This window comes from Haliaeetus albicilla, chromosome 1 (assembly GCF_947461875.1).
Source record: "Haliaeetus albicilla chromosome 1, bHalAlb1.1, whole genome shotgun sequence".
In the NCBI taxonomy this organism is placed as follows: domain Eukaryota; kingdom Metazoa; phylum Chordata; class Aves; order Accipitriformes; family Accipitridae; genus Haliaeetus; species Haliaeetus albicilla.
In genome coordinates, this window is record NC_091483.1 from 16,398,011 (window position 1) to 16,424,808 (window position 26,798).

The 26,798-nt window shown below is 42.8% G+C and overlaps 1 protein-coding gene and 1 long non-coding RNA gene across 7 annotated transcripts in view; one reads left to right on the forward strand and one right to left on the reverse strand.

Annotated features, from left to right (window-relative positions):
• Nucleotides 1-207: 207 nt before the first annotated feature.
• On the forward strand, nt 208-14,923 carry LOC138684869 (uncharacterized). Of its 2 annotated transcripts, XR_011324158.1 has the most exons (6): nt 208-4,990; nt 7,206-9,123; nt 10,709-10,785; nt 11,949-12,032; nt 13,373-13,530; nt 14,101-14,923. It is a non-coding gene; the product is annotated as an uncharacterized lncRNA (long non-coding RNA). The 2 variants fall into 2 exon arrangements; XR_011324157.1 differs by lacking the exons at nt 208-4,990; nt 7,206-9,123 and having other exon boundaries at nt 10,380-10,785.
• The window catches only part of ZNF827 (zinc finger protein 827), a 115,847-nt gene continuing 103,477 nt past the window's right edge, over nt 14,429-26,798 (reverse strand). For 2 of the 5 annotated variants that reach the window (XM_069780166.1, XM_069780160.1), the window contains exons 10-14: nt 26,538-26,709; nt 24,892-25,058; nt 21,701-21,892; nt 21,430-21,607; nt 14,429-18,549 (exon numbers count right to left, since the gene is read on the reverse strand). In XM_069780166.1, coding sequence (XP_069636267.1) covers nt 17,742-18,549; nt 21,430-21,607; nt 21,701-21,892; nt 24,892-25,058; nt 26,538-26,709 — 1,517 coding nt within the window. In that variant the 3' untranslated portion in view covers nt 14,429-17,741. Of the gene's footprint in view, nt 18,550-18,834; nt 20,087-21,429; nt 21,608-21,700; nt 21,893-24,891; nt 25,059-26,537; nt 26,710-26,798 lie in introns of all 5 variants that reach the window. The other 3 variants (XR_011324152.1, XR_011324154.1, XR_011324151.1) reach the window with 3 other exon arrangements.

Sequence of the window (26,798 nt, forward strand, 5' to 3'; positions counted from 1 at the left end):
CCGGCACCGGGGACCGGCGGACCGGCTGGCTGGGAGCAGCCGCAGTCCTTACCTCTCCCTTGCAGTACCTATAGGGAGCCCGTAGATGGTGCCGTATAGCAGGGCTCAGCCCCTGGGGGCTCTGCGCCGGGCGGCGGCTCCTCCGGGGGGGGGTCAAACTACATTAGGGATGCCTTTGACACCCACCCCCCCCTTCCACCCACCGAGGATGTGCTTTAAGAAGCTGGTCAAAGGATTCCTTAGCAATTGCCTGATTTCATCATCCACCGCTCTTGGGCTGCTGATGAAATTCAAACTGGTTTGGGTTTGTGGGTTTTGGGTTTTTTTTTCCCCATGAAGTTTCTGGGTAAGAGAAAATTAATTCCAAAACGTTGCAGGAGTAAGTTGTAGAAGCAAAAGTGACCATCAGGGCCTGCGTGTTCACACCGGGGTGTTCCACACAAGTCCAGGCTTTCTGCCCCAGAGAGGAAACAGCCCCCTTTGCTTTCAAAGTGTTGTACCCCACCACTTGCTAAGGAAGCACATCCCTGTCCTTTGTTTTCTGTATATCCGTGGATCCATAGCCCAGGTCTAAAATTTTGCCGCAGTTCAATCTGGAGAACATGGCTAAGCTGTCTCTGGGCACCGTTAATTAAGATCAGTAAATGCAATCTGTCAGTAGAGATGTATTAAATACTAAATTTCAAACATGGATTTCGATAACTGCTGTAATTTAATTCTTACAAAACTTGAATCATGTCATGCTTAAACATTTGTGTCAAATATATTGCCATCTATCTGTCTGTAACACAAAATGCTTTCAAATAACAGCTGAAGAGTTTCTGAGGGCATTCGAGGATCATCGTGATGGAAGAACTGCGCTCACTCTGGGAACTTCCTCGCATAAATATGGGTGCGGTGTTGTGGCTTTCAGGTTAAATCTTCCATGCTGTGAAACTAGCTTTATTTCTGAAGAATTGGGGATGCAGATTTAGGAATTTGAGTTGTGCTGTCAATTACAAGGTAATTGAAATGGAATTTCCTCCAGTGGGATGGGTCTCGGGCCGCAAAGTAAGTTTTGTTTGGAAGCTGTTGGTGAAATTATGAAAGGGAGTTATTAGACAACTCTCAAATACCGTATCAGTATCTAGCCCTTTCTTTTGTAGTAAGGCAGGAGAGAAGTGAGATGTTGAAAACAAATTGATCTCTGCCCCTTGGAAAAGAGTTAAGTGATGGGTTTTTTTCTAAGTTGGGAGTATAGCCTTCCTGTAGTTTTATTGTGTGCTTATGCACGTTCCTGTAATTTGTAAATGGATCAGATTGTTTCCCAACTTTTACCACAATTTGAGGAGGTTAAGCCTGGGAATATTCCGCCAAAGCAAATTAAATAATTTGTGTTTTCAGAATGACTTCATTTAGTCGTGACTTTTATTTATTTAGGGAGAGAGGGAGAGAGAGGGAGAGAAAGAGCTGGTGTTGTTACAGTGTCTGCTCTATTTTTTTAATCTCTGTAACTTCCTATAACCCAACTATTTTTTTTGACCTTTGAAACGTACCAGACTGCATAAACTGAGTATCCACTGTGCATTCTGCTTGTCCTGATAATTTTCATCCTATGGTCTCTGCACGCTGTTATTTTAGGTGTATCCTTTGCCATTATGTGAGTTGTTAACGTTACCCTGCATTCTGCTGGCGTGTAGGTGGGAACAAGTACTGAGCTTTTCTTTCTTGCGTGTTGAGAAACTCTGTAGCTGAAATCACTGACAAGTTAAATGTAACTAGCTGGTGACCTGTAGCCTAAAGCTAGTGGCTATAGGTTCTCACCTGTGAAAAGGGAATCTTGTAGCTCTGTGCAGTATGTTCTTCCAGCTGCAGCTGAATTTCTGCCGTGTTAAAATCCTCAAGCAGCTGCAGCAGTGTGTCACACTGATCTGGCATTTTGCATCCTCAAAGTTCTGCTCAAATATTTGAACTGAGTGAAGCACTCCACCGAGCTGAGAGGTAGGCGAGTGTGGCTACAACTCTACACAAAAAGAAACAGCCCCTGAGAGGTTAAAGCAACTTTCCCTCATCACGCAGCAAGTCAATGGTGGAGCTGGAATTACAGCTCGGGAGGTTCCTGGCTCATGCTACACTACAATGCTGTGGAGAAAGGTCATTTCCCAAAATAGCAAGTTCCCATTTGTTATTGATAATAGGGCAACAAAGGGCTCTAGATAGGTCGCTGTATAATGTCCTTAATAATACATAATTAGCAACCTTGCAAAATTGGCTACATTGCATTTTTCTGGGGCAGTATCACTTCCACAGTTAGTTTTGTCTACTCTGCTCTTGATAGGTATTTTTGTTTTGGCTCTTCTAATGCAACTTTATTTAAAGTAAATAGGGACATTTACAAAGTAGGCATAAATAGCCTCCCCACTGATTAACAGCCTCCCCAGTCACATTAAACCGCATGTCCGACTCACCTTTCAGATCAGTACAGCTTATCTGCTGCGATCAGTACGTGTTTGTGGGCCTGCGGGCAGCAGCCGGGGCACTTTCCTCTGCCACTTGGAAGCCATTGAGCAGAGCTCTGTCTGCCTGGGGGGAATATAGAGGTGATAGAGGATTTTGGTGGCAACCTTCTCCCTGTGTTGTGCGAGACGGGGCCAGCGCTAGCATTACCTGGGCGGGGTAGGAGCTCAGGTGCAAGCATGGGAGCCCACAGAGGTGCCAGACTTGGTGATGGTCTTCAGGCCTTCCAGGGAGGACAGGGGAGAGGGTGCTAAATACTTGTGAAGGGGTTTTCACTGAGATTTGGTCCCAGCCATTCCTCAAAAGTCCCCAGGGCTGGGGTATCTGGTAGGTATGGCTGGATCTTGTAGATGTTTTGGTTTTTTTAATCTGCCTCTTATAAAATGCAGTTAATGCCCTTTGAACTTATTGGTTTTGGCAGTGTACTTACTGAAGCTTTCTGTTTCTTGTTTTTCCTCTAAATGAATTATTTGAACTGCTAGGTTACTTAGCAAATTCAAAATAGTCACTGAGTAGTAAGTATGAAGCTTGAGTTTATTTTTTTACTGAGCACCTAGATCTATGCATTTGCAACTGAAAGAAGAACAAAACGGTATTTTCTCTTGGCCAAATCTGAAAAATTGCAGTGAATAACGGTGGGAAGAACAACATTCACAAAAGAAATAGTTGTTGAATCAATTTACACAGCCCTGTTTTGGTTTGAGTTTGGGTGAAGTGTTTCCAAACAGGCAAACACCAGGGGGGAAGAAAAGCGGAAAACAAAATGTGTAAGGAAAGTTAAGTAACCAGAGCATGTGTAGCATACAGACATGGCAAGGGTGCTGTTCTCTCATCTTTATATCTGCAGATATATGTATTTGAATTAACAAAGCAATAGGAGCTTTGTGTGCTGCATTTGCTTTTTAATGCTTGTTGGTTGAAGTAATTGGATCTATTGTTGTGGGCATTGGGAATGCCAGCTTGGCTCTTACGGTCACTGATTTGTGAACATGACCTTCTGGAGGTCAAAACACTGGAGAGCTTGCTCTGTTTAATTCTCAGAGGTACCAGTCGTAATAGTTACTGCTTTGAAAAACCAATGTAGATGTTCCCTGCTTCTGCCTAGTTTGTTGTTTGTACTGAATTGTGGTGTGTTTTTTTGGTGTTTGGTTTTGGGTTTTTTTTCCACTAATTATTCTCTTTATTTTCAAGTGGATTCAGATTTTTTTTTTTTTTTTTTTAAACCACCATTGAGTTTTCACAACTGAAGTTGGTTAAATAACTGATTAGAGAGAAGTAAATATTAGTCAGTGTTTTCGAGTGATGTTTTGGTACTTGATCAGGCATCCTGCTTTCATTCTTCCTGGTAATCAAGTCAGCCAGACATAGTCAAACAGTCCCACATAGGAAAAACAGTGTACTTTCAGCAAAAGAGGGGGAAAAAAAATCTCTTGTGATTCATGCCGAATGATTCATGGTAAATGCTGATGGCTACATAATTTCTGTGTTGAGTACATCTGCCTTCCCTACTAGGGTACTCCAGAGAGAAATCCTACAAAAAAAGAGAAAATTGATCTCTTTAGATTCTCTCAGTTCATGATCCTGGTCTCGCTGTTTGGGCAGTGTGAAGCTTGAGCCCTTGTGGCAGAAAGGGAGGCTTCAAAGTCTGTGTGGTTTGCGTTTTCTGGCATCAGATGGCTTAGTGGTTCCTCATGGTATGAGTCCTTTACAAGAGCTAAGAGAGTTGCTGTCAGTCCTCGACTTTTGTCCTACAAACCTGTCAAAACATAGTATTTTAACACCAAGCATGACATGAAGCAACCCATAGATTTTGTGATGCATCACCAGATCTGCTGGACTTACAGCAAAGCAGTCATGGCACTGGTGAGTAGATTGCCTCCCGTAAGGTTCCTGGATGGTTCACATGGGGATAGCTGTACTTCTTCAGAGCTTCTTTATCTCTCCCTAAAAGCCCACCAAGATATAGCTACCATGTTGCCCCTATCAAAGGTTCAATTTGAGCTGATTTGAATGTTTTTATTTTTATTTTTTTAATGCTGGTGAATAGCCTTCTTGCACCACACTGCTCCTTAAAAATGCTTACATTACCAGATGAAATCTGCATCTGCTATAGGGCTGTTTGGGATCTGTGGGTACGCTTACTATGTCTAGGTAGTAGTGATGTTTTTCTGGGATTAGGAGAGTTTAGACCTCCTTAAAACTGGACTCCTATTTACAACAGATTTGAGTATTTTTATGTCTTGCTAGAGAGCTTTATTTTTTCTCTGTTGCTCTATGGCTTGGTCAGGGCAAGCGGCATGCTGTATATCTGCCTGCACTTGTTTGGAATTGATGCGGTGCACTGTATGTTGTACACAGATTTACAGCCAAGGTAAAAGGGACAACCACTTGTTACCATCTTTTTTTTCCCCTCCTCAGTATGTCAAACTGCTCTCTGTTCCTTCAGAAGTGTATTGGACTACTCGGAACCAGGGAAAATATGCCAAAGGAAACGGTGAGCAGAGACCTAAATCAACTACCTTGGGTCTCATTTTCTTCTGGGTTCTGCATCTCTGACTTGTTTTTGACCAGGGCTTTTTCACTGCTTTGTGATGGGCAAGAACTACTGAGGTTATAAAAGGTTTTGCAGCTGGAGGAGAGAAGATGGAGGGCTGGCAAGATCAAGACTCCTGAGCTGTTGTGTAAATAACTTTAAGGGCATAACTTTTTTCAAGAAGCCTGTTTGCGGTTAACTAGTTCAAGGCATTGCTCCTAGTCAGGAAACCTGGGTTCTGTAGCCCCAACACATTCAAATCCACTTGGACCCCCCCCCGCCTCCTTATTTTTCCTTGATGTGTTTTGTTTACATGGTGTGGCCTTGCTAAAACTATCAGTCCCTTGCATTTTCCTTCTGCTCATGTTTTAAGATTCTCATGAAGGTGTATTTCTGCAATCTTTCTGGCAGTGAATTGCACTGTGTATTGTTCCTCTTTTCCTTACTTCTGTCCGTAGAGTGTGAAATTCATGCTAGTTTTAAGTACTAAGAGCAAAATCCCACTTCTGCAAAGCTCTTCTCTTTCATTTCCTTCCACGCGGTACCTTCGCATCACTGTCTTCTGACTCATTTGGCAAAGGCTGACAGACCTCTATCTACCCTGAGAGGGCAGGGCAGGTTGCAATCCTGGCAGTAAGAGGCACCTGACAGATGCAGCCCTCTTCAGTAGTGTTAGATGTGGTAAGGGAAAATGCATTTTTCAGTTGGAGTTAGAAAAGGGTCCCCACTACAGTCCCTCACCCAAAATCCTGACCATTTCTCTTGAAAAGATGCTGAACTTCTATCATGCGTCTGAGTGGCTGGTGTCACAGTATGAAGTCTTTATTTATAGATGTATGTAAATAAAAATCAGTCTTCCCCTACAAATTGTCAAATCGTATTTCCCAAAAGCTGAAGAATCTGCAGTCCATTAACTCTGGAGTTAATGAGTGAGTCTGAGTCTCTAGAAAGAGCGCCTTTTGTTCAGAAAGACTTGTTTGTTTTAATTTGGCTGCTGACATGGGTTGTCTGCAGTTTCTTCCTGGAAAAAAAAAAAAAAGAACATACTGCTTTTAAAGTGTTAAAAAGAAAGTCACTGCACTGTGGTATAGTTGAGGGGGCATATGATATAGTGGCAGCACAGAAAAAAATAAGATGTGCAGTCAGGGGATGAGGATGGATAATTACTTTAATGAGATGTTCATCTTCTGACATTATTTGTGCAAGGAAGAGGGTAGATCATTGGAAGCAGGTGCCCTGAGCAGCTGGTATGGCTGTCTGCTGTTCACCTTTCCAGGACGTGTGTTTGAATTATGCTGTACTGTTTGATCATAAACAGGAAAAAGAACCATATTTTGAACTGGAAGTACCTTGAGGTTAACTTCCATGCCTTATAAATTAAGAAACATCAGTTGTTTTGCTTCAGGGCCAGCCTGCAAACCATGGTGGGTGCATTCCCCATTTCCTAGTTAGGCTGCATTCATCTATTTTCTGACACCTCCTGCATCCAAAATAACCTGCACGCTCTGTCAGGGCACAGCCATATTGAGCTTGCTGGTGAGATGGTGTTGGTTTCGGGTCCTCCTACATCTCCAATCACAGCCTCAAACTCCCACCTCTCCATTTCTGGAGAGTTTTATTGCCAGTCTCAGGTGTTACCACCCGAGTCTTAGGTCCTCCCTTTAATGACCTGGAGACTGGATGGGGTCTGGCACATGCCTGATTGTCCATTAGGAAGAGAAACCGTGCTTATTCACAAGAACACCACGAGACCTATCAGTATGGGCACCTGGATGGTGTGCGGATGGGCTGTTGTCCTCCCTTGGGCTGTCTCTGCCCGGTGTCCCAGATTGCCTGCTGGAGTTGAAGAGGGTGAGAGTTTCTTCCCTGCAGTTTCAGAGCACTTGGGAGCTGTCTTTGGCCTGTCCCTGTGGGTGGGAGGTTTCTCTGTGTTCTCCCACCTTCCCGGGAGATCTTTCAAAGACCTTTCAGTAGGTGGGAGGGGATCTTTCCTTGAAGGCAGCTTTCTTCATTGGCTGTCCTATTTATTGCCAGGAAGGAAAGGGGAAACAAGGCTACCATCAGAATTCAAGTTGAATGCTTCCTTGGAGTGGTGTAAGAGTTCAGATTTCATGTGACTGACAATATTAATTGCATTACTGGGTGTTGCAGGTGCTTTTTCCTCTTATGTTAACAGGAGAGAAGTTTTCAGGAAGTCCCCCTGCCTTACTGGGTCTGTGATGAGAAGATTTGAGGGACTTAGCAGCCTTCCCATAGAAGTGGGATAATTGATTTGAGTTTGTTATGACACTGCAACTTGTTACAAGTGAGCCACCCTCTGCAAGAACAGAGCAGGAGACAAGGTCTGTGCACTTCTGTGAGTACTGTTGGGGTGGAAGTTCTCTGGCTTTCAGTGTTTGGACAGTAAATTCAATGTCAACATACATACAGACACCAGATATCAGAGGAGTTAGAGGTAAATAGCCATTCTTTTTGAGGTTTCTAGAAAGAGCTGCAGAGATGAGGGATTTCTCTGAGTTTTTGGCCTGCCATGAATTGGCAGATGACTTGGGAGGAGGTAGTCCCCGGTTGTTTGGCAGTGCCAAGAGCGAGATTTGAACCATGCAAGCTTTTGGCACCTAGGGAACATTCACACTAGAGACTTCAGAGTCCTAGCCTCATTTTGGCTGCCAGTGACAGTTTTTGCTGATCTATTTTATTTTTATTTGGTCATTAAAAGTTATGTGTATAAGTTCCTCTAGCCTTATGTGTATAAGTTAGTCTAGCCCAGGAAGCTAAAAAAGTTCCATGGGAAACAAATTTTCTGGTCTATACAAAAAACCACCCCAGCCATTTTGTTTTGGCTTCCTAAAAATGGAGGATTCTTGAAGTCTCTACCACCAAATAAGAGCCTGGATCTTGACAAGCTATTGATTAGGTGACAAAAAACCTAAAGACAGGACTCATGTGACTTGTGCTGCCAATGGCACAATCTAAAAGTTGAGAAACTAGCTATTACAGTGATAGAATCAAAAATCCTGATGGAAAACATCCAGTTTCTCAAGAATGCTCAGGAAAACCTCTCTGCGTAAAGGATTTTGGGAACCAGATCCAAAGACAGTTGGTCAGAACATGGCCGGTAGCGCTGATCGTCAGGAACCACAAATTCTGCTCCACAGGAAATTCCTGTGTCTTTTAAAACTTGTCTTACAGCAAAATATTCCACTGAAAGAAACCTCTGAGCAATCCCAATTTCTGGATTTTTTAAAAATTCTTCTTTCTCCTGAAGTGTTAGTCAGTAGCATTTACCCTGAGAGCCGGAACCGAGGAATGAATGGGCCGATCTATCTGGAAGTGAACTGTGAGCAGAATGAGCTTTTCATGTTAGTGGAGAGGGCCGGAGGAGGGTAACGGTGATGATGACCAGGAGAAAGTGGCCTCTGCTTGTAGCAAGAGCAAACAGAGTGACACTGTCCAGCTCAAGGGCCTGCAGCAGGCAGCCATAAAACAGCTTGGGGAAGGCTAATCGGGAGCTATTTTTGCAGTGCAAGTAGTGAGGGGGGAATTTAGTGTATTACTGCAGCAAAGTACTTTTTACATAATGGGTTTACAGGTAACTTGTGGAACAATGCGGTGCTGGAGATACGCATAAGGTTTAAAGAAAAGACCAGGTTTGGTGACAACAGGTCAATCCTGCCTTCGAATTGTAAGTACTTATGTCTCGGGCAGTCACGTTAGGAACACGTCAGGTGTGATTTACTATGGCAGCACCAAAGGGACCTTAGTTAATTAAATAGAGCTTAGAAGAAAACACGAGCAGATTTTTTCCTGTTAAATTCCTGGTTACACGAGTTGAGCTGGGCCAGGATGCCGCGGAGGGGTGTCTTTCCAGGTACACACCCCACCGTGACTGCAGCACGGCTGCGAAGCAGCTGGAGCTCAGCGCCAAGCGAGTGTTGGGCCATCAGGTGATGAGAGGAGACGTTGAGTGTGCTGAGACCATCCGCCTGGAGCTGAGTACTGCCAAATCTCTAAGCACTGATGGGCTCGCTGTCGGAAAGCGGAGCTGCCGCAACCGAGATAAAGAAGGTGCTTGCAAAAGCTTTAGGCGATAGGTACGCCCATGTAGAGGTGTGTAATAACCTTTTGCAGTGCACATGGCATTGTTTTCCTGTTAAGATTGAATGTGATTTAAATTTTATTATGCAGTTATTAGCTTTATTAGACTAGCCACAGGAAAATAAGGGTGTGTTTATCGCAAAATGTGTTTATCCATAAAATGTGATATCCCAGTTTTGGGAAGTGATTAAGTGCACCCTTAATTGTATCTTCCTGGTTTGAGTGGCTGGAGGACTGTTACTCCTGGCTCTGTCTATCTTAGAGAAATCTGTCACTTTTAAAAAGAATGAAACTTGACTGGTAAAAATGCAATCTTATCACAGCATCACCATATAACTGGATCTTATTTATTTTTAATTGAAATGTCAACTTAAAAGATGCAGTGCATATTTTTAAATCACATTAACATTATATTTAGATCTTTTCATTAAGTTCTAGCTATGCAGTCCCATTAAAAATAGGTGTCTAGGTATAAAAACATGAAGTCTTAATGCTTGCTTACTAAATATTCAGAGTGCAAATGGGCATCGCTCTGATAACACCTGCAAATAGAGCTATTCTGGTATGTTTTAAAAGTGTCACTGGCATGAGTGACAGCCACCAATATATGCATATTATTTCAGAATCACACTGATGGAGGGAGCACTCCTGCAGCTATTTATCTTTACTTACATTCCCATGCCATTTAAACTTTTTTTTGTCAATTTCAGGAAAAAAAGATACGGCGATTTTATTGCTAAAACAACTACTGTTTCTAACTGTAATGGAATGCAATTGTACGCCATGTACTGGAAAGTCTAGATATCAGGGAAGTGTTAATCCCTGCAATACAAGAAATACAAGACATGTATAGTTCATCATAATTTATTTTTCTGGTTCTAGCAAGAAATTCTGCGTTAATGTACCCCCCCAGTTTTAGAGAAGTTAGTCCTACAAGGAAGCCAAATGACTTTTTGCTTTCTCCTCAAGCAACACTTGCTCTCAGTACCCAGACAAAGTCTGTGAGCGTGATGCTGCACAGGGTGAGATGTGCGACAGGGTGGAGGTGCCCGAGGCAGCGCAGCGCTCTGCTCCAGTCCGTAGGTCTGGCTTTTTGGCAAATGAGTCAGCGCTGGCCATCACACTGGTAGTGCCGCTGTTGTGGGTGTTCAGGCAGAGAGGAGCAGCAAGCCTTTTCTCAGCAGGGGCTAGACCAGGCTCATGTGCTTATTTGTGGCAAAATGCTTAAGGAGGCAGCGAAGGCAAGCCAGGGAAAACATGCTCTTATTCATTCATGCAGTTATGCATAAATAGGTTCTAAAGTCCTACTCAGCTATGCGTGAGCATGTTAGTTATAGCTTTGACCCTCCCAACTGGCTTCCTGTTACGTCTGTTAAAAAGCAAATTCTTCAGTCTAGCGTGTGAATGAACATTCCAGTCTTAAATAACAGGGAAAGAATCAAGAAAGTGTTTGATATTTTTCTGACCAGCCAGAAAGTGAGGCCTATTTTTGGTTTTGGTCACAGGCTGTGCTGTGAACATTGGCCTGAAGGTCTAGGTGCTCAGCGGTAGACAGCATTTTCCTATTCTTTATTTAAACAGGCACCTTCCCAGAAGAGTAACAATCCAAAGTTTGCAGTTCCAGTGAAGTGCTGTCTGAGAAGTGCTGGAAAAAAAAGGTATGTGATAGAAAGTAGAGGTTTGAAAAGTAGAGTAGAGCTGAACTACATGCAAACAACAGAGGATACTACAGGAACTCAGTCTTTTTTCATTAACTGTAGCCTAAATTGGAAAACCTGTTGGTTTTGCGGGTGTTTTTTGAGAGTTGTGCCATATGTTGCATTTTAATCATGGTTGAGGGGGAGGGAAATGGAACAATTAAAAAAACCAAACCAAAGGAAAACCACCTCCTAGCATGGAATGCTCCCTCCTCCCCCATCTTAAAGCAGGGAAATAGGCTGCAGAGGCTTCACAAGGCTGCAAAGAAGTGCCAGAGTATCGCTTTGTGCTCTTCCGCTGTACATGTCTTGGGGTTTGGGGTTTTTTCTTTTGGGGGTGGGGTGGGTGTGGTGGTGGTGTTCTTTATTTTGGGGGGGGGGGGTTTAACTTAATGAAACATTTCCAGTTGGTGCGTGTCCCCACTGCCCACCCCTGCTACTGCTCAGCTCCAGCTCCAAATTATCTTTTTTCTTTTTTTTTTCTTTTATTTTTTAAAATGGTGGGTACTTAAGAACATCATACATGTAAATATAGCCACTGCCGGGCTGGTCAAAGACAGCTGTTGTGCACATGTGGAAGCACAACAGCTGCATTTCTGATGTATTTCCTGGTATCTAGCAACTGGATGGGTTCCTAGTATACATAGCATTATGTTCCCAAGAGCTACGCAGCAAGCCCACAAGCCAAGTTAAATTCTGGTCTTTGGTTCAGCTCTAACCTGTTTACTCAGCCTAGATTTGCCAAAAGACACGTGTGACGTCTGAGCTGTCCTGACGGGCTCGAAGCCAGCAGTGCCATGCTCCAGCCAGTGCGTGCTCCTGGGGAAACCGGGCAGCGGGCTGCTCCCTGCAACCTCCCACCAGGATTTTTTAGGGCAAGATTTTTAAAAGCAGCTAGTGGATTTGTTTGGTCAAAATGAGTCGCCTTGAAGATGCTCACCTTTCAAGGGGCATTGAACTCAGGGCACTAAACCCACCCCCATCCCTTTTTCAGGGGCTCCTGCTGGGCACTCAGGCCTCAGCTGCCCCACGTCCAAGGTTAGCTGTTGCTTTGGGAATTTTTAGATGCTTCACTGGTAATTTCTGAAACTTTGATGCAAAAGACAGTGCCTCTTCCCTTGCAGACTACTTGAGTGCCTCTGCGATGAGAAGATGACACGCCACTTACTGCAGCTCCACAGACACCGTAGTGGTTGGCAGACCTCCGGGTAGGAGTGATTGCGCTGGTGTTTTATTAGCTCTTGGAAAATATATAGCAGGGAGGAGGCTGTGCAGGCTCCTGCAAGGCCTCCCTGAGCTCTGACCCCTCGGGCAAGAGGCTAGATTGCTTCTACAGCCAGTACTTAACCTTGCTGCTGAGACTTGTCAACAAGGAGGCCAATTAGCAGCAGATACGATGGTGGATGATATAATGCAGATGTCTGTTTGTTAGGAGCACAACTGATATATTTTTAACACAACATGTATTTTAAAACATGGCTCTCCATAAATGATGCCATCTCCTGCAAAATAATCCCCCTCTACAGTGAAGTGTTACAGAAAATTTTAGGTTTTTTTTTTCCCGAAGTCTTTTCTTAAGCCTTATTCTGCTGGGCTCATGATGACTATGGCAGGTATAGGATTATAAGAAATAATTCTGCTTGAAAAAATGTCCACTTTTAAGTTAATTATTATTTTCTAACATATATGGCCTATTAAAAATATACATAGCTGCAGAATGGAAACGGGGCAGTTCCTGCTGCCCTGAGAGGGTCAATACACAAACTGAGATGTTTTCTATCACCACGCGTGTATATTGGTGCACGTATCAGAAAAGACAGCTTAGGAAAAGTTGAGGTAATTGACTAAAATTGTGCAGGTCTACGAGCACATTATAGCCACCTGCTGCAAAGGACAGTGTCTCTTTATCACATACCAGCATGTGACACTGATACCCCTATTTGGGTGCACATAGGGTTCTTCTGTCAGATGTGTGGGTTTTGGTAAAGCTAGAGAGGCGGATTGCATGAGGATGGTTGATGTTTTGGTTGACATTAGGCCTGAGCTTTAAAACAAAAGTTCACAGTAAGACTCAAGGGCTGGAGCTACTGCAAGTCTTGCACTTGACTGCTAGCTGACTACTTATGCAGGCAGGATAATTCAGTCCTCTGCTCAGCCCCCTCCTAGAGACATCGAGACACTGTCAAAAGAGCCGAGTGCTTCCAGAGAGAGACAGCCGCGTCCCCTTTCCGCTGCCAGCCAATGTGCTCTTTGACTCACTCCCTGCATCTTCTCTGCTTATTTAACTGAACATTTAAACCTACATCTTAAACCATTGTCTCAATTAAATGAACGGTTACAATAATTTATGCCAGAACTGTAGCATTTTACGCAAGCAGAGGTCTGTTTTAAAACCATCAAGATATAATCAGGGCTTGATAGATCAATCTCTGAAATACCTTTCAGAATTAGAGAATTTGCATGATTTGTCTTTTAATTGCTAGAATAACTATTTATGTCTAGTGCAAAAAAACCCACATAGAGTATCACTGTATATTTTCTATTACAGATATAGTGCAAGAGGAGAGAAAGACCACCTCCTCTTGCAGATGACCTACCAACCCTATGTCAAAGCTAGAGATGCCTTCCCTTCACCTAGTCACCAGCAAAAGGAGGAGCAGAGGATTCAACACACAAGCTGTTAACAGCACTGCGTATGCTAACAAGGTACTGACAGAGGCCCTGAAAATTAGTATCCGCAGCCCAGCAGGAATAACCGTAAGAATTTTTCAGTTGATTGGATCTTAACACTGCCCTGAGGGCAAAGGGCAAGCCACATGTATTTAATGTTAACATTAATTTATCTGAGGATAATTTTTATAATCTAATGAATGCCCAGATTGTTTTTTTTTCCTTGGTTAGTGTTTAAACACTCTAACTTCCTTTTAGGATGTTAAGTATCTTTTCTTGTTCAGTGGAGCGAATAGTATCTTTGCTTCTTGGAAATTTGTCTGCTCTTAGGGTCTCCTTCTTTAGCCTCCTCTGTGCATGTTAATTATTTCATTAATCTTTGGGGAAAAAAAACAGCTTTTTTTTCAAATGCTGACAAAATGTGTACATGATACTTTACAATAAAAAACCCAAGACTTCCACTACAATCTTGTAATGCACAGTGTTCCTTTATGCATTGTGTAGCTCCTCTGTAAGGAAAGAGTTCTCCTGATTTCACTGGGGCTACTCCCAAGTAAGGCCAGGTTCAACAAGCTACTGCTTAAGGATCCAATTTTTGAACTGCAGGGCTGAGGAGGGTGAGGCCAGAGAGCTCCGTCATCCTCCTACTGAGCAGACTCCTCAGAAGAGGCGTTACGCCCCTTGCAGAATTGACCTGGCAGGTTGGTACAAGTACAGAGCCTGCAGAGAGAAGTCCTGTAGCCATCCTAGGAGTTATCTGCTGTATTTCTTCATCAGTAGCTTTCCTTTTGAATTTCAACCATTGATAACATCTCACCTTTTTTCTTCCTACCTTCTTGTCTTGTAGGAGAATCCTTTCCCCCTCCCTCCAAGTCAAGCCTAAATCTATTTAAGGTGAGAAAGGAGAGGAAGGAAAACCAAAAAGAAACAAGAGTATAGCCAACCTTTTTAATTAGAGTATATTGTACTTCCAAACTGGATACACTAGAAATTGGCAATGCAACGTAAGATGCAAAGAAATATACCAGTTACTGTCAAAATGACCCTGTACAGCCTTATAATGCAAAAAGCTTTATACAATACAAAGTTTTATTAATGTACACAAACCTTGACAGAATGATATTTGAACAAAATACAACAAGTAAAAAAAAAGACAGAAGAAAGAAAAAAGTGCTGAGAACTTTAACTGAATTACCAAATGGAAAAACACACTAGCTTTTGTTAAAGAATGCATAGTGAAAACCAGTATGAAATTACCTTTATGGTGGGGGGGGAATTTATCAGAACTGTTGGTCATTAGTCGGTAGGGGAACCTCTGGAGAACATTCCTTTCTTTAGCCTTGAACTGCAAACCAATTATTTTAATATGCATGAGCTCTGATAAATAGTGTATTTTTTTTTCTTAAAAAAATAAAAACCTCCTAACACACTTTTCCTTACAGAGAATACTTCTATAACTTGCCAGAAAGAATTAATTTATCCTTTCCAAAGTGCTAAACAAATTTCCCAGGTACATTGAACATTACTATTTCAGTGGAACATTGTCAAACATGTGGCGGTTGCATGCTGACAGCTCATTCTTAGAAGTTCCAGCCCTATTTAAACTGCTGTTTGGTTTACGTAAAGCGTCCTGCTAATATTCCTACTTCTTCCTCCTAGACAGCTGTACTTTACCTGTCGGTTTGGAAAATAAGCTTTTTGATTTGGACGTGTTTGCTCTTCTATGGTGGGGTCAGAGATATACGCATTGAATGTATTTTAAAGAACTGGTATAGTTTCTGGATGCAGATTGCATATTTCATGCTGTCGAGATACTCAATTTTTTTATGCTTTGAGTATTTATTAATACACCATTTTCTATGTTGTCTGTACTCCGGGGGTGGGGAGTTACCAGCGAGTTCTGATGGCATGGCATGGCAAACAGGGCCCTGAGTTACGTAGGTTGTTTACAAAGGTTATACATACTTTGGAACAGATGGCTTTTCTTTACTGTGGAGACAGACAGAACTGCCACATGCTCGTTAGAACCAAAACTGTCTGCTGGAATGTAAACAAAGTGGTGGGACTTTTCTGTCCTTTAATTAATAATTCCAAATGATAATCTGCTACTATTTTGGATATTTCCCCCTTGCAAATAGCTTCCAGTATGTTAACAGGAGTGCACAGATCAGGATGTCCTCTCCCAACAGGAAGAGTTTGGTCATGATAATGGAGAATGTTTGGCCATCTCAGTGCAAAACAAATGTAGGAATCTTGCAAACAGGTTAAAGGATGCAAGTTTTGCATCAAAAAAGTATTTCCACACAAGCTTCATTTAAGAGCTAATGAAAATTGAGTTATGTTTCTAGTTGTGCATATGGCTAAGAGCCCTTGTGGACCAGAAGTGCCTTCCTGAACTGGGGCGTTGCTTTAGTGCTGTCATGAACAAGGGGTTGGCTCCAACTGGCCTGTTGGATTCCCCCCGTCCCACAACAACCTGCAGAAGAAGTTCCTTCAGGGCAGCATGAGGGTGGGTGGATAGCACGGTAGATGTGACTCAGGGCACCTCCTACAGTGGCTCGGCCAAGGGACAGAGAGGGGACTCTGACAAAAGCTAGGTCAGACATTTCTAATACCTGGTGAAAGACGGCGAGATTCGAATCCAAGAGACACTATGGAAAACAATAATCCAGTAAGAAAGCATTCCTGTAAGTCACATGGTAATTTTGAAATGTTTCATATTTTATACTTCCAATTTTAATGCAGACTATTTTTAATCCTGATCTTTCTTCCTGGATATTAAGTTATCTAAGAAACAAAAGTCAATTAACAGTCGGTTAGCTTCTCTTAAGATCACTCTTGGCATTTTGAGATTAACAAAGGTTATACAACCAATCCGCATTTGCTTTTTCCTGCAATAAAGTGCTACATACATGTCATTTTAATGACCACAAGTAGGAGTGTTAAATAAGTATAAAGTTAGCTTCCTAGCAGAGTGTACACTCTATCTGCCTTTAACAAAAAGGAACAAAGTATTACTAATAACATGAAGGGTAGCGGTAGGACTGTAGAATTTGCAAGTACAATTGAAATACTGAGGGTATAAAAGAGAACTGTATGGTTCAAACAGCATCTTTTTATAGCTTTATATTTCAAAGAAGTTACTGGTACCTTTTCAAATAAATGGTCGTCTTACCTTCAGCCCACAGATTTTTTTTTCTTTTTTTTTTGCAAGTGAGAAACAAACTAGTGCAAGACTAAAGCACTGTGCAAAACTGCCTTTTTTTTTTTAGTCTGAGTATTTATACCCAGAATTTATCCATACCCTTTTTTTTAATCCCCTTGTTGGATTTTTTCCACCATAGAATTCTAGTTATACAAGTTGTTCCTGCAAACTAAAAGGTAACCACTGCATAATACAGTATATATATATATATATATATATATAATATTTATATGCCCTTTTAAAACAAAAGATGTATGCTATGGCCCAGACGCAGGTGTTTGTTTGCTACACCTGTGTAACAGTTAAGAATTGGGCCTGCTGTGTGGGTGTGTAGACTGCACACACTACATACACGCATATGTGTGTGTACATACACACGCTTTTCATTGTCATATTGTCATCCTGCAGTGCTGAAAGCAACTTTTTCCTCATCAGTTCTACCCCAAATCCTCAAACCTTGACAACTGAGTGCAAGGCATCAAACAACTAAAGGAAGCTGCAAACAGCACTGAAATAATACACCAATTCACCCTGAACCAAGCGTTAATCCTTCCACAACTCTACAGTTCAGGGGGAGATGGAGGGAAGGGAGGGAGCAAGTGTGTGAAAAGGGGAAAAGAATAATAATTAAATAAGCCAATATAAGGGATGTGCAAAAGCAATGTCATGGCACGCTACAGGCAGATTCTCTTTCACGCACCCGCACGCACGCAAAGCCCCAAAAATAAAATGCATCAATATGTAATCTTACAAGTGCTGATTGCCATTAAGGACACTCTTTTTCAGCTTAACAAGACAAAATAGTTTCTTAGATAAGAGTACTGGGAACATGCCTCTGAAGGTAGAAGTATGCAGTAGGTCACCTCTTGAAGATTTAATAAAGCAGCTTTCATGTCAATGCAGTAAGTATACACACAGAGCCATTTTCTAAACCTTACTAATGATATAGTACAAGTGTTCGTTACCTCTTCGGTCTACGTTTTGCAGCAATGTATACCTGCTGGGTTTGTTGGGGTATTTTTGGTACAGAATGTAACTGCCCTCAGACAGTTTCTGCCCTTTCTGTTAGTCCAAGGTAGGCAAGGAAGGAGTGTTTAGGTGAAGAGGCACCTCCCGGTGCAGTCTGAGGTCTGGGTGGATGGAATGTGAGATCGTAGTGGTTTTTGGGGAAAAACATTGTTAAAGGAATAAGGTGGGCAAACTCCGAGTTCCAGTATTTATCAAAGCACAGGGAAGTGCCGTTGATGGCCAGGGCTTTCACTGCCAAGTTTGGCTCTGCCCCGCTGCCGTGTGCAGCCGACATAGCCACTGTTTGCAGAGCCTGGGAGGCAGACATAACTGAGAGGGGTGACAGGAGGTTTCTGGAGCTGTTCACGGGTAGGAGTGGACTGGCTTCCTTGGAGGTTGAATACTGGCCCTTCTTCTCCTCTTCAGAGCAGTCCCCGTTCTGGTGCTTCTTCACGTGGCGGCTGAAGACAAAAGGATGGGTAGTCTTGAACAGGCACTCATCGCAGCTGAAAGTCTGGCGTGGAGCATGCTTCAGTTTCTTGTGCAAGTTGAGATTGTCTTTGCGTTTGCAGCTGTAGCTGCACTGGTCACAGTGAAAAGGGCGCTCACCGGTGTGGACACGCACGTGCTCAATCAGCTTGTTGGCGGTCTTGGACAGGTAGCCACACTGGTCGCACTTGTAATGGTTGCCAAGGCGGTGTTCTCGGATGTGCACCTCCAGCTCCAGCTGATTTGCTTTCACTGTCTGGCAGATCCGACACTTGTACTCCATCTTGTAGTGAGTCTTCAGGTGGCACTCCATCGCTGCGGGGCGGTTAGTGGAGTAGATGCAGAATGGGCACCTGGCAACACAGCAAGGAAAGGCAGGGACAGAGAAACGACAGAGAAAAGGTCAGCTTGAAGACCTGCATTCCTGGTTTAACCCTGTCACTCAACCCCTCTCTGACCTACTAAAGAGGAGAAAAGGGCACTTAGTTCTCCCTGTGAAGCCTCTTTCGAATACTTGGTTCACCTTGACACGTCTCTACTTCAAGGAGGTTTGCCCATTTAATGGCAGTAGAGCTCACGCATCCCTAGGAAAACACTGACTCACTCTGAAGGAGCATCCCTTTAATCTTCTGGCTTACCTTGATGGGGAAGATTCTGCAAAGCAGGCCGGGTAGTGCAGAGTGGGTGACTGATTCACAGGTACTTTGTGTAACGACATTCCTAGTGTTTGCACGAAGTCACTTTGGCCATTTTTTCCATTAAGAAGTGGTTTAAAGTGAGTGTTTACAGATGAGTATGAAAGCAGCTGTTTAAGTAAAGATGGAATAAACTTGTAATACCACATGTATAGCAAAAGCGTAGGAAATTCCTTTTATGTGACCTTGCACAATAAGCTTGCTGGGTATCCTGCAAGGAGCAGCTGAAAGCCAGTCTATTAGGATGATCTGTAGGGATTCCCATTTCTGGGAGATGAGCTAGCCATGCTCAAAGGGGGGGCGTGTGTTTGGCAGCGTTTGCCTACAGCCGCCTCTGCCACGGCAGGAATTGTTCCTGTGTGGGAACAGGATGTGGGCTCCGCTTACTCACAGCGGCAAGCGTCCAGACCGGGGTGGATGTGGCAAAGGGCCTCACCCCTGGTTCCTGGACCAGGAAGGGCTGAGAAGGCCAGAGGAGGGAATCTTGAAAGCTTGGAAGGAAGCCCGAGCTGAACAAGCCTGGACACCAACAAACCCAAAACACACCCACTTTTGCTTTATGTAGCGGAGAGGAAGTTGGTGAGGACAGCTATCTGCCAGGGATCTCTGCTGTATTAAACAAAGCACGCTCCCTTCCAGATCTAACTGGTGAGCTAAAAGAACGGGGCTAGATAAAAAGGTACGACTAAGGCACCTGGCTACTGTCTTACAGACGTCTCCACCTGCTGCTGATCTGCGTTCACTGTTTAGCAGATCTGCCAATTGTGTTCTAGCGTTGCAGATCTTTTCTAAGCAGAGATCCCCTCTCTCCATGTATCTTTTCCCTGGCTACAACTGGTTGCACATACACGTTTAATATTAATCTACCTGCTAATCGAGAGACTTTTGAGCACAGTGAATAATACAGGAGGACAAACGGATACTAAAACATCTGGATGCTTTTTCTGATGCACATCAAGTACTCTGATCCAGAGAGGGAGCCTAGCATTGAGGCTGCTGATGTGATTAGCTCTATTGCAACAGAGGACTCGGCTGTCTATGCACACATACCTCTCCTGGGCTGGGTGCTCTCTGGATCAGAATCTCAGATTTTGACCTGGAGCTGGAGGAATCATGTGTTTTTTCTCTTCCCCCACAGCAAACAGGAGACAGAAAAATACAATTTACTTAGATCTCTTCAGGCTCTTCTGGATGCCTTAAAAAAAAAAAAAATCAGTGCTTTTTCTTAGGTGCAGCTTTCAAGGTACCTAAATATTACTTGAGTTGGGCAGGAATAACTTACGTAGACTGAGAAGCCCATTCTGTCAGGAAGGCCTGAGTCATAGGTCATGGTTTTTCCTTGGTAAATAGAACAGATTCTGTGCAGCTTAAACCCAAAGTGCACTAGACAACTGGTCTGTACGTCCAAGACAGACATGCTGTTGTTCTGGCACACTGCTTGTTTTTCAATCTGGTCTTCTTCCCAGATTCAGTCATCACATCTAAAGTGACCACAGAACCCAGTTCATGGAACTACTGAGCTGGAGACCAGACGCTGCCTGGCAAACAGAACCAGTTTTCAAAAACTGCATTGCAAACTGATAGAGCTACTCGTGGTAACATTAAATGTGGTGTGCTCGTCACGTGACAGTTACAATGCACTGAAAACATTAGTTTGCTTAGCAAGAGCAACAGAAGCAGGGAGTCCCGTGCTGAACCCTAGCTGGGCTCAGAGTGGTTCCAGCCTCTTTTCCTGCAGCAGCTGGAACAAACAGAGACCAGGGACGTGCATCTTGCAGAACGTCACATTGCCTGCCCACAGAGAGCAAGCATATGGCCCCAGCAGTCACTCCTTCCCTCAGGGGTCCAACCTTGACGTAAGGGCACACTCATTCTCTAGAAACACTGCTCTGCACCAACAGACCTTAAAGGACACCACCTTAGCAAAAGCCAAAGGGCTTTTTTCTTAAGAGAGTGTATTACTCGTTACATGCTAATTTATACAATAGTGATCATTCTGGGCCACGCAAACCAAAGCAGAAAGCATCAAAGTTATTAATTCTTGGAGAGGACTGACTCTGCCTTAGAGTCTACAAAGTTTATAACCTTTAAGGTTGTAACTTCATACCTAGTTGCAGAGACTATACAGGGTTTAGTTTCTTTGAGCCAGGTGCAGAATAGAGCCTGTGCTGTGTGCTCTCCTTTGATGCCTTGGAAAAAAAACCCCTCACAGTTTGCCAACAACTCTGTGTAGTGCTGCCTCATTCTCTGTAGGACCCATCACATACTGTCTCCTATTTGTCTTGAAAAGGGGAAGGACCACAGTTTGTTACAGCTCTAAGACCAGTGGATACTACACCTGCTGCTAGCTTACTGATCTGCTGTAATGATACAGGCCTACACTAGAGGACTGAGCTTGGGTCATCTAAACAAAAAGAAGCCCCAAATCTGGATTATCACGCATTTAACTAACCCTTTCCAATTGACTTCCTTTTGTCCTGTCCTTACAGTATTAGAGGTGCTTAACACAGTAAAAGTTTGTGTACTTGCTTTCCTTACTTGAGCCCACCGGTGGGGACAGTGTGGCATTTCTTGTGCTCCAGTAATTGTTCAGGTGTCTTCATGAACTTGTGGCACACATCGCATTCAAACATCCGTGTGATCAGGTGGATTTGCAGATGGCGCTCAAACATATTTTTTGTTTTGCAGACGAAGTTACAGAAAACACATTCAAAGCCTGAAAAATAAAACAAGAAAATGTATTCCTTGCATTGTGGCCAGATCGACTGCATAGAAGGTGACAGTTTGTATTTGTTTAACAGTGTTTCACCTTTCTCTGACTTCTCTTCAGTGTTCACTGAGGTCTGACTACCAGGCACTACAGAAATGACTAGCAGGTTGTTTGAACCCTTGGTTTTTGGGGTTATGTCTGCATCTTCTTTGCTGTTGGCAGAGTCGCTCAGTGCTGACAGCGAAGATGAAGACGGACTGTTAGATTCACTGGGTGTCTTCCTCTCTTCAGCTGAAAAACAAGAATAGAGAGCAATAACTAGTACAGCAGATTAGATAGAATCTCAATGATCCTGTTTTAAATTTCAGGGAAAATATTTACAGTTAATTCAAACATGCTTACAAACAAGTCTGAAATTAATTGATCTGTTAAAAGATCATAGTTGCACCTCCTTCCTTTTTATTAGCGTTTACAACAGTACATCTCTCAGTTTATCCTAGAGTTGAGTCTGTCGGTAATGGTAGTGGGAAGGAAGCATGCAACTCTACCTCATTACCAGGCTGAAAAAATCCCAAGAAAACACTTTGATTAGCTCAGAGTTCAAAAACAATGAAGAACTTGTCACTTGGAAAGGAAACAGAGCTTCTGTAGGTTTGGGGTGCGGAAACCAAAAGTGCCTACTGGTCCAAGCTAAACTTCCCCCACCTTTCTGTTTATGTGGGTCCAATGGGTGAATTTGGGAGGAAGGGCAAAGGAGAATAATCTGACTCATCGTACTGAGGAGCATCCTCAGTAATGATTGTTAAGAGATAACAGCGTGGTCTCAAGATTTATCTGTTTTTATTAGGACCTCTTATTGAAGGTAATTAATTTGAAAAAAAAGTTATTTAACCGGATCTAAAGCTGAAGCCCATCAGAGTTTCCTTGTGCGTGCAATAAATGTATGAAGTTCAAATCCCAAACCCTATCACACAACAGAAATGAACATGAGTGAGAGTTCTCATGTGAAAGCTGCCATGAGCCAGCAAAGCAAGGATGGGCAAATGATTACCTCCCACCTATGTCTTTCTTAGTTTAATCAGAGCTGTGTTAAAAAAGAGACTTTACTAGAACTTTGTATTGTCTATGTGCTAAAGTCCCCTGATCAAGGCCTCTGCAAACACCAGTTCCTATGTGCCTAGCTTTAAACTGATGAGCGGCACCTTTAAGATAAAAAATGTAGGAATGCACTAATGAAATCCGATGACCCAAGCTGTCAATAGAGAGGATGACTGGGATATCATATAGAAAGATTCACTGACCTTGGGGACCAGAGTAATAGAAATGGAATGAAATTTAATAGTACAGAGTACAAGGTTATGACCTGAAGGGCCAGTAACAAGAATTTTTGCTACAAATGAGGAGTGCTTAAGTTGGGAACAGTCACGGAAAACAAAAGAAGAATTTGAGCAGAACAGGGGATGAATATGAGCAATCAGTGTGAGAAAGCCTTCAAGGAAGGTAAATATGATCACAGAATGTTATTGTGTGAGCTATTCCCAGTAGCTGCTGCTGTTTTACACTGCCACCACTACTTATTTCATTTCACCATGTACAGCTGTGATTGCATATGTCGAGAGCAGGGGTTCTAACAAGAACATATGCTGTGAGGGATTGATACAGTAAGAAAACTGTGTTTCATATGAGAAAAGGCTCAATGTACATTTAGAGGGGAGAGGGTTGCTCTCCATAAATACTAAGGGAATAAGTACTGTGGAAGGAGGGAAGAAAGGTGGAGGGAGCAAGAGGTGGACTGCTGTTTCAGATAAAGGACAGTTCTGGCACAAGAACATGCATATATTCTGATTATCAGTAAGACATGCTGGAAATTTTAAAAAGGTCCCTAATCTTTAGTGCAGGAAAATCTGCAGCTGCCTGTCCGTAGTAGTTGGTTTAAAACAGTTATACTTGCTTGAAGACATATGCCAACATCCTTACAAACAGGCCTTTTATGACTTGGTAACATCACAGGATAAGGGACTGGAGTCAAGTGACCCAGAAAATCCATTCTATTTTTTACTCTCTGTATTTGCTGAATGTGTAAGCATTTAGCTGTATCACCAGCTGAATGGCTCAGTTTGACAGGGTAAAGGAAGAACAAGGGGTTTTTTTGTCTTTCTTTAGAAGACAAGCAGCAGCTCCGATCTTTTAGCCATGATGGGAAGATACAGTAGAGTACAGCTCAGCTTTGAGCTCCAATGCAAGCTTTTCATGTGGCTATGGGTGGCATTTCTCATTTCCCTTGACTTCCTGTATATGAAGTGGAATTAGGTGCAAACACTCAGATAGAGGAGTAGTGCCGAGAGTTATCCTAGCATAAAATCCCTTGAAAGCTTTCCAGTAGTTTGTATTTCTGTAGTTACATTTAACTTATGGATCTGTGATCACAAACAACTGCATTGTTCTCTCCCTTGTCCTTCTCCACCCCTCGCTGTTTTCCCAATTTTATTCCTGGTAGGACAGGAAAAGCAATTTAGCAATGGAAAAATTGTGCTGCGTGCAGTTCAGGTTCAGTATTGTCAACACAATTGTTAGTAGTTTGTGGCAGCAAAATGCTTCTGCCTGGTGTTATAAGAGAAATTAATTAAAAGGATTCTAATTTTCTTCTCCTTAAATTATGCCAGACTTCATTAGCTGGACTAAGCATTTGGAGCTTGTCTGAAAACTGCTATTACTCTTATCTTTGGCTATTAATTGAACAGGACCAGGGAGAGAACACATGACTTGTTCTGTTATTTAATATAAAGTTACATTTACGGTATTGCTGAATCACAGCGTCAACTAAACATCAGCGTGAAATTCCAAACTGTTAGTCTGTGGAGGCAAACACACTGAAGAGCAAAGCTCAACATATTGTGTATTTCAAACTTACAGCCAGGTATGCACAATCAGTGCTCAAAGTCACCTTATCATCACTGAAGTCAAACCAGGATTTTGATGAAATAGTAAACCAGTCAGAAAAACAAACAAAGTATGCTGACTTCAACAGGGGAGGGGATTTGGGGGATAAGGGGAATAGGAAGAAGGAGGGCTAAGTAGTCCTCCATTTATTTCGCTAAGCTTGAAAATTGATCCGCACTACCAGATTATTTGCCTGGCTGGCTGGAGTCCAATTCACTTCAACTTTGAGAGATCAGGCCTTAATTAGCAAGCATTTCAGTGAAAGTAGAGTGCTAATGGGAACTGTGAAGGTTGCACCTAAAAAGCAAGGAAGAGAGAGATCACTGCAGCTGGGAGAGAGGGATCATCACCTGTGTGCTTGCTGTTGACATGAGCCTTCATATCTGCCTCTTCCATAGTGACAAAATCGCATGCTGTGCAGCAAATAGAGAACATCCACTGCTCTTTATCCACGTGGAGGGACATATGACTGACAAACTGGACATTCATCTCCGTCTCAAACCCACACACATGACAGCTGCAGGCAGAAGGGAGTTCAAGAGTAAGAAATATTAAAAACCAAACCACAAACAGAAGCATATTGCCTTTCCCTCAATTTGCAAGAAAAACTCACTGCAAAGATTTCTTCTCTTCCTCACTGTTGAATGTTCACTGCAAAATTCTTTTGTCTGCTGAACTGCCTTTGAACTGATGGCCATGCCAATGTGATTAAGGGCAGGCACAATGCAACAATCCTGTACATGCTATAATGATGCTAAATAATCATAAAGTTAATTAAAAACTACAGATTCCAGATGCTGCGCATCACCTAGCTGATTCCTTTGGGCAATAAGAGGCATTGCAGCTTTGCCAAGATGTTTAGTATGGCTGATACACTGACAAACGGAGAGCTTGCTGCACACTCCAGGAGTTATTTTCAAGCCCTGGAATGGTTCCCATGCCAAACTGGGATCCTGTGCAAAACTGCCTGGCAGTTTCAGTATAAGCAAGTAAAAATGGGTTCAAACATTTCTTATGCTTGACTGGAAAACAGCAGTCATCAGCTATGCAAATAATTAGCAGGGATACAGATTTCACAGCCAGTGCATAAACAGAGTGATATTGAGAGGCAATGGAAAGGACCCTTTAATTTAACTTTCTTTGCAGAGTCCTCCTCTTGCTTTGATTAGGCCATTAACATTTAAAACAAGCCAAAAACATTTTAAAAGGCATATACTCTAGGGCACTATTTTGCTTTCCCAGGGGGATGGACTAGATAATCTAATCCGGCAGGTCTCATTTATTTCTTACTTCTATGATTTTGTAATTGAATCTGCTCTTGGCACTTTGACTAAAAGTAAGAGTGATTTGGTAATCTACTTGGCCACTAGAGTGCATGTCACCGTTTGCAGAGTGCACAACAGTGGATACAAGGAGAATGTCCAAACATCCATTTCATCTGGGCAATTCCTTTCAATTTTTCAGACAAATTCTCCTAAAGGTTTTCTTTCTTTCATCATGTTGGTTACTGACTGTATATCCCTCTAGCAAATGGAGGAAACGTGTATATTGATATAACAATTCTTATTATGCTTTACTATCTGATTTCATAGATTTGGCTGAAAACAATGGCGTTGTCAGAGGCAATTGGAAGCACACTGCTTTAGATTTGCCGTGAATCTGTGTATGTGATGGGATGCTTCCAAACACAAAACTTAAATGAACACTGCATAAAAAGTTAAAGAGGCTTCTAAAAGCCCATCTGCCTCCCAAAGCCATTTAAAAAAAACCAACCCACACCAAACCCCAGAGTCCTTCCCAATGGCTAGCCAAGTCAAACAGCATGAGGCAGCCAACTGGGTTTTGCTGCTTAGCCTAGGTCAGATACAGGCAAGACAACTTTCATCACAGTTCCACCCTCCAACACCAGAAGGGTGGCCCTGTAACACGTCCTTAGCAGGCAGGCAAGACATGCAGATGCCAGCATCTGGTGCACAGCCCTTGTCTGGGTCCTCACCTGTAGTAATAAGGGTGCTTCTTTCCATCGCTGCCTTCAGAAGTGACAGCGCTGACAATGTCCTCAGTGTCTGTACTCACCAGCTTCACAGAATGGACGGTCAGGTGCTGGTTCAGGTTAGCACGGCACTTAGCAGCATAGGGGCACAAGTGGCATTTGTATTTTCTCTCTTCTGAAAAAGAAACAGAAAACCTTAAATGTATACTTCACTTTGAAGCAAGCTATTTTCAAAGCCTCCAATAACCAAGTACGCATTCCTTT